Here is an 8,067-nt window from a genome sequence, read left to right on the forward strand (position 1 = left end):
CCGTCCAATATCGGAGTTTACGCCGTCTTGTCCGTCCGCGCCCCACAACCCTAGATTTATACGCTCAATCCACATCTCCGTCTAATTTCCAAGGCCTGGACTCCTTCACTCCCGCACGGGATGTTCGGCGAAAAATGCCTTCGTTTTCTGGCCCAGATTAAACCTCCAGGCTTCCCCGGACGAACAAGATCTAAAGATATCGATCCAAGGTCTACTCATTTTGCTTACGCAGATGGGTGTGTGTAGCTATTCAAGATGATAACAATGAACCAATTTAAGATTATTCTATACCAAAACGAAATTCGCGCTCGGTCCATCCGGCTGAAACATGCTTGACGATCAGCCTATGTAGCTATCTATCCACCCACAGTAGTATCTCTCGTAGAAACCTTCTTTGCCCACTGCCAATCATCAATGCCTTTCTCGCGAACTGTTTTACTGGCCGCGAACACATTCCAAGTATCTGCGTTGTCAAAGAAGACATCCATCTGCTCGAGGCTTCGACCGGCTGTTTCCGGGTAAAGTATGAGCAGAAACGGGATGACGAAAAAATTCAGCCCGCATAGTAGTAGAAGCGTACCATATCCAATGGCCTGGAAGAGGAAAGGGGTAATCATTGTCACCACGCCATTTCCGATTGACCATCCAACTACAGACCACGCGCCTCCCTTGGCACGCACGGTGAGTGGGAAAATCTATTGTGCTGTCAGTATATTTTCAAGAACGAGAGAGAGATAGAGGAGGGGGAAAAGAAGCAAGTCCAGTGCCTGACCTCTGTTGGATAAAGCCACGGCGTGGTTAGCCAGGTGGCGCCAAACGTGGCTGTGTAGAAGAAGGTCATCGCTGCGACACCAGCTCCGAATTTTCTTTGGCTTGGTCCGGCCTCCTGGGCATACATATCCAGAATACCGGCCACCAGTAGGGTAAGGCCCATGACTACAGCTCCCCAGACCATGGTTTCTGCAAGAATTTTTAGTGCCAAATCTGCCATGAGAGGGATGTCTGCAGGAACTTACGCCGGCGTCCATAGTGATCCAGGGTGATGACCGCGAAAAAGACTGAAAACATATAGCTAATATTGTTAAAACCGGCCAGGAGCTTCGACAGATTTTTATTGAATCCTGCCGTGGAGAACAGATCAACCGCATAAACAGTGACTACTCCAATGCCAACAAGCTGCTGCATAATTTGCAACCAGACAGCGAGGAAGACTCGCCATCGCAGCGTTCGGGTATACTTATCCCTGGGAAAAACCATGGCCAGGTATTCGTTAGCCGACGACACCTTCAGCTCGTACTGCACAGCCTGCATGATTTGACTGGCTTCCACTTCAATATCCCCAGATCGTGTGGCTTTCAGAATATCTCGCGCTTCTTCGTGCCGTCCCATCTTCATTAACCAACGAGGGGACTCTGGGAAGAAATTAACACCTGCTCCGATAATGAGAATGAATACCAATTGCAAGGCTAGTGGTGTTCGCCAAGCCATGGATTCGTTTGGGTTCAAGGAGGCAAAGTATTCAACCCAGTAGGCCATCGCCAGACCTCCGATATTCTAGGTCGATGAATCGATTAGATTTTGACCAAGATAATTTACGAGGGCGTTAAGGAAAACGTACCATGACAAACTCCAGAGCTAAAAACGCTCCTCGAGCCGAGTGGCTGCTGACCTCCGCTGACCAAACCGGAATAACACAGTCGATAGACCCAACTCCAATGCCAGCTAGAAGTACAAAATGTCAGTGTCGTACAGCAAGCCCGAACGGGGTTGGTCTCACCAAGAACACGCCCAAAACACATCCACGTGATATTATAGGCCGATGCCTGCAGTGCAGCGCCCAGAATGGTCCATAAGCAGCCAAAGATAATAGCTTTAATACGTCCGCATCGATCGGCCAAATATCCTGCCATGAGTGCTCCAATCATCGTGCCACCATAGTATACAGCAACGATACCACCCTCCGCAGCCGTGTTCCTAGAACTCCCTAAACTTGGTATGAGAATATGCCCAGTAAGCCATGACATTGGTAGCGTACCTTCAAGAGGGAAGATGCCCATGAGCTTCTGGTAATCAGGATTGAGGTTGACCATTGACATAACACCCTGGTCATACCCGTAGAAGCAAATCGCAGTGCCTTGTATCAAAATCAGTTAGAGTCAAAAGCAGTAGGCCTACACCGATTCCTCACCAGCAAAGAGGTTGAGTACCCTGTACATCGTCGAGGGATTTTTGAACCTTAGCATTCTGGATTGACTGTATCCGCCAGGGATCCAACTCTCGAATGGCGACGGTTCGGGGTGAGCTATATGGGGATATTCGTTGGCTGGGATCGCATCTTCATAATCCTCATCTTTGCCGATGCTCCCACCCTTGACTTGCGAAGTTGTCCGAGCCTCGTCTGAGATCTCTTCGACGTGGTCTGCTTCAATGTTTGCCATCACTTGTACTTTCTAATCGCGTTACAGTCTTGATCAAGGTTTGGTGAGTGAATAAGTGAAAAGAAAACGATGCCTGCAATTTCCTGAGCTGATAAGCTGAATTTAAGCGAAGGATCTTTTGCCCAAATTCTGGGGAAATACGTATCTTCCCCAGTTTTATCCCGCTCAACATACATCCATATGAAGTAGAATCGACCGGGTACTCTCGCCGTTTTCTCCGTTCGTCGACCCACATTACTAAACTGGCCACGGTTTAGCACGCACAGCCCTAGTGAACCATTTCCACAACATGCCCCACACGACGGGTCAAAAGGCCGTTCGCTCCAGGTTTTCTGGGGCCGTTTTGTCGAGGGTGAGGAGAATTTCCCGAACTGGAGACGGCTTTGATTCAACCCCACGCCCCATCTACCGGACCTTGCCCAACAGGACTGGGTAAGCTAAATACCTCATGCAATTGTTGCTCCGCCGACAAATATGTGCAAACAAGGACGTTGACGCTAGCCTTCTATAATAGCCTCGGATTGTACAACTGCAGAGCGCATCTAACGCCCCATACCATGCCACTGTTGATATCTAGTCACACCAAAGCCCTCTTGATCATTGGCCTGCAAATGAAATGTGCAGAATGAAATTCAATCAATAGGTCGAGAGTCCTCTTCATACTTTCTCAGAGCCCTTGGGTTCTAATTCTCCAATGTGGGAGAACTCCTGACAGCCCACATAAATACCAACTGTTCTCGAAGTGTCTATACGTACGGATATGTGTGTATCAAGAAAATGTCCATTTTGCTGATATAAGTGGTGTCGAGCTACTTACTGTTGCTCAATTCTTCTATCTGGTTGACCTATATCCACAAACATCCAACGTTAAGGGGACTCATTTCAGATGCGCTGACAGGCGTCTATGGACGGCAGTGAACGGCTATAGATGTTACAAGTGATATTGATGAGGAAGCTTTAACCAACCCGATTTGAATTCTAACATACAAGGCGCTTGTAAATGACAAGCCCGGAGAAATCTCTACCAATGTTGTTAAGCTTGAGACTCCAGAGCCAGGGCTTGGTGAAGTTCTGCCGAAACTGTATGTAAGCCAATGTGTCAAATTTTAATGTCTTTGTTTCGCTCATTCTAGTTGCAGCTTTGATTCCGGGGTATGCCATTCAGCACTAAGCTTGTTATTGAATTCAGTAAGTATCGCCTCTGCAGCTTATTCATATCCAAATGTTGTAATTTTAACCGGCTCTCTTTTGTCTTCAGTGGAGCTTCGTCCCGGAACTAACTAAGGTTAAACAGGTTGGTGGTCATGAGAATGTTGTAACCGGTGCATAAATGGGCTCGTCCTGCGACAATGTTGATATCAAATTGGGAGACCGCGTGGGCATAAGGTGGATTGCCTTCACGTGTGGCAGCTGTGCGCCCTGCATGGCTGGTGCAGACAAAATCTGCCAGAAGGGACAAAAGTCCGGAAATTCTCGTCCTGGTATATTCCAGGAATATGCTCTTGACCCGGCCCTCTACATGGCCCCCATTCCTGACGGACTGTCTAGCGATATCGCAGCGCCTTTGTTACGTAGTGGCGTCACCGCCTATTCTGCTCTGAAAAAAAGCCGAGCTCAATCAGGAGATTGAGTTGTTGTCGCCGGTGCTGGCGGCGGGCTGGGACATGGCATTGCAGCTGGGGGGTCGGGGAATGTTACTAATGCTTGCAGAATTTCGTTTTTGTGCCAGTAGTTTATTTCTATTTTCCCGAGACAACTGAGCTTACACTCGAGGAGGTTGACTATCTCTTCATCGAGAACAACCCGACTATCACCGAATTCACCATTATTCCTGCGACTGCCAGGAATCTACGGTCAGATGTCGAAATGCCATAAATATTGAACATATGTGCTGGTAGAAAACAGAAATAGAAAGCATGGGTCCGAACTGAAAAAGCAAATGGTTATCTAAATGAAGTACAAATATAACAAAGAATCAACTTTTGAGTAGCGTGCAATTGCATATATATTACCGTAACCTTGGATTCTTGATCCAGTCTGGGTTCGAAGTATATGTCTACAAGAGTTCACCAAACAGATTATTGACCTCGACGGAAAGAAAAGGGTAGCTTGAAAATCTACCTCTATACAACGCACTAAGTTCAACCTCGTTTTTCCGTGGCTCCACAGTACAATGCCTCAAGCAGTATTATTATTATTTAATCAAGTTTATTGTCCATACCGAGCCCTAGAGCTATGATAGACCCTTATTCGTGGACTTAAGACTGGTAGCTATTCTACAGTCTCTTATCCCTAGAAGCTCCTGAGGCACTAGCCTCCTTCTATAATCTTTCTGATCCTTTTCCTCGCCCCAAACCACCTGTATGCGCAGTGATTTCGAGCAGAGTGCTCTCCTTGTGTTTCTGAGCAGGGTGGGTGTGGCCTAAGCTAGTCCTGGGGCGAGTCTGTGATTGGCATAGGTGTTGTACTCTGTTTTCTGCAGCCCGTGCCTTGCGCATACAGGTTTGATAGTGGGCCTTGAGATTCATCCCAGAATCAGGCCAGACACCAAGCCATTGTATTGCCTCCAGATTGAAGGGCACACAGTTGCCATCTATTTCCACTCTGTGACGACTCATATATGACGACTCATATATGACGACTCATATATGACGGTTCAACACTGCAGCAATGAATGATACATCGCAAATGCTGCTACTCAACCATGTCGGCAACAACCTCTATAAAACCCCTTCATTACCTAGATAGACTTCCTCTTCTCTTTTCTTCTCCAGATTCGATATTCTCGTCGATGGCTACAATAGTCTAGATAGGAATTCAATTCGTTATTATCTACTATTCCGAGTCCGTGACACACTCATGCTTGTTGAATCTAATCTTCCAGCTCCCGGCCGCGCTTGCAGGTAAGCAGGACTGCTTCAGTTTTTCCTGCATCAAACTGGACCACGTTTTCATGTCCCCATTCAATGGCCACCTTGGCTGCCTCTTGTAGCTTATCGCAGACTTCTCTAACTGAGTATCCTGAAACAAGCAGGCCTATGTCATCTGCAAAAGAAAGAGACTGGATACCATTCACTCTCCTCTCAATTGCATCAAATACACTGCTGAGGTAGATAATGAAGAGAATTGGTGACACTGGTGAGCCCTGTGTAACTCCAGAGTTAATTGGGTGTGCTGGGTACTGTGTGTTGTCAATCTGTAGCTAAACCCATCTGTCAGTCAAGAAGGACTGCACCCATCGAATCAGGTCCCCATCCAGGTTGAATTCAACTAGTTGAGTTATCAGTGTTAGAACTTGTGTAGCACGGAGGCCGCAGCGCGACCTCCGCAGTGCGGACTTATGCATTATTATCCATCATCTATTCATGTACATAGATAACAGGTCACATGACCAATGCCAGTCATGTGACCGCCGCGAGAATACTGATGAGATCTGATAGGTCGGATCAAAGGGATAACGTTAGTCCGACTAGCGAACCTCCGATATATGGCCAGCGTTCGCCACATATAGAAAGACAAGCACTCATCAAGCACTCAAGCACCCGTGTACTCTAGGCTACATTAGATAGAGTATATCAATCGTTCGTTTTAATTGGGTCTTCTACATATAGGCCTCGTGCAGTCGGATGATCGACTCCTCCGGTTTCCCCTGAACCTCCGACGGAACCCATTTCAGATATCTATCTGTGCTCGACGCCGATCCTGTTGCAGCTCTTCGAGCTGCGTCTTGTCTATGTATCTGTAGATAGCCTGACCTGTAGCTTAACCCGTTCGTCAATTCCTAATATATCTGTACCTGACCCTGCACCCTGACAGTAGGGTTGCGTTTGACCAGGTAATTTAGGGGAGTTTCAGTGACGTCGGAGGATCTCTTCTAAAGAAAGGCATAAAAAAAAACTGGCATGGCAAGTAAGAGACACTGCCGGCAAATCGAGCTATTTATACAGTAGTGCCAGTGGCTCTTAAATGTTTGCACCTAATTAGAAAGAAGGATGAGAAGCTATCTGACTACATTTGATAATACGTCAGCCCCCCATCCCGTGGAGACAGAAAGCGCATCCCTGCTATCCAATAACAAATAATGAAAATCCAGCAACGAATAGAAGTAAAAGTGGGAGGAAGAAAATGGAGGAAAAAAATAGAGGGGGGAAATCGAGAAGCTCATAAAGCGGCCGAACAAGCCAACACCAAGGCAAGGACAACGAGTAGAATATTAAATGGTGCAGTACTTTAATCACTGTACAGTTCATGCGCAATGAAAAGACCACTTTCTAAATCAACTGACTTCGATTGACCGGAAATGCTTTGAAATTAATATCCACCTAATATACGCTGTAGACTATCATATAATAGCTTCTTGTAATATTATAGATGGTAGGTAAAGAAGAGAGATTATTAGATTGTATAATAATCATTGACGCTGTGACGGGATAGGAACAGAGGAAAATACACGCTAGTGACTAAGGATTTTTATGCAGGGAAATTGTGCAGAATTGGGTATAAAGTACCCTTTGGGTACCCATGTCCAGGTCTAGACGGGATATTTTGCTTTGCAACATCCTGGATTTTACATTATAGACGTCCATCTGCCATCACCAGACCTACTTGCACCAATTCGATACGCATGTGTATATTGGGCCGACCATCTCCATGAAATGGAAAGAGCCCCAGAATCGTTGCTCTAACCCAACAATGCTTTCGACTAGGTCTACATCCACCAGTATGGAAGTTGGCGAAAGGCATTCTGCTTAGGAAACCCAATAAGTCAGACTACACAGCTGTGAAGGCCTACCGGGTGATTAGCTTACTAAACTGCCTAGGGAAGGTGGTTGAGAAGATAGCAGCGGATGCAATTGCCCGCCACTGCGAGACTATGGGAGTACTACACCCAGGACAGATGGGAAGTCACAAGCAACGAAGTGCAATTGACGCAGTGGCATGTCTGATACAGAATATCCATGAAGCCTGGAAACTCCAACAGCTTGTGGGAGCGCTATTTCTTGATGTAAAGGGGGCATTCGACCATGTGAACCCAAGCCAACTGATTGTTAGAGCAGTTGGGATTGAGACAGCGTGATGAGCGCACTGCGGACTATATGCGTAGTGTTCAAGAGACTAATCGCTGGTGTCTAAAGTCCAACCACCAGCGCCGCAAAGTATTTGAAATGGGTTCCGTCGGAGGTTCAGGGGAAACCGGAGGAGTCGATTATCCGACTGCACGAGGCCTATATGTAGAAGACCCAATTAAAACGAACGATTGATATACTCTATCTAATGTAGCCTAGAGTACACGGGTGCTTGAGTGCTTGATGAGTGCTTATCTATCTATATGTAGCGAACGCTGGCCATATATCGGATTCGGATTCGGATTCGGATTCGGATTAACTCATACCCGTCCCAGCCAATCTTAATCCATGGCTATGCGGGAACTGCCCCTCCGGCTGTAAGCCGCCGGGGTAGTTTTTGATACCTATTTACATCTATGGTGTGTGCTTTTCTTGAGGGCTCGGCTCCTCTCAGATTCATGAGAATCCGGGGCTCCCCGGGTCCTCTTTGTTTGCTATGTACCCAAAGACCTCAATGCTTCGCCTAACTTACTTCTTCCTCGTTTACGGCCCCGAATTGCCCA

At 46.8% G+C, this 8,067-nt stretch overlaps 2 protein-coding genes across 2 annotated transcripts; one reads left to right on the plus strand and one right to left on the minus strand.

Annotated features, from left to right (window-relative positions):
• Positions 1–302: 302 nt before the first annotated feature.
• On the minus strand, positions 303–2,438 carry EURHEDRAFT_552255 (general substrate transporter; the record flags this gene model as incomplete). Its single annotated transcript, XM_040787555.1, has 6 exons — positions 303–695; positions 773–960; positions 1,017–1,554; positions 1,619–1,722; positions 1,778–2,134; positions 2,189–2,438. The coding sequence occupies 6 exons, from the start codon at positions 2,436–2,438 to the stop codon at positions 357–359; spliced, it is 1,776 nt and encodes a 591-aa protein (XP_040633751.1). The 3' UTR covers positions 303–356.
• Positions 2,439–3,768: 1,330 nt separating this feature from the next.
• On the plus strand, positions 3,769–4,068 carry EURHEDRAFT_468094 (GroES-like protein; the record flags this gene model as incomplete). Its single annotated transcript, XM_040785232.1, has 1 exon — positions 3,769–4,068. One exon carries the CDS (start codon positions 3,769–3,771, stop codon positions 4,066–4,068), a length of 300 nt encoding a protein of 99 aa, XP_040633752.1.
• Positions 4,069–8,067: the final 3,999 nt, after the last annotated feature.

Source organism: Aspergillus ruber (genome assembly GCF_000600275.1).
Source record: "Aspergillus ruber CBS 135680 unplaced genomic scaffold scaffold00066, whole genome shotgun sequence".
Lineage (NCBI taxonomy): Eukaryota > Fungi > Ascomycota > Eurotiomycetes > Eurotiales > Aspergillaceae > Aspergillus > Aspergillus ruber.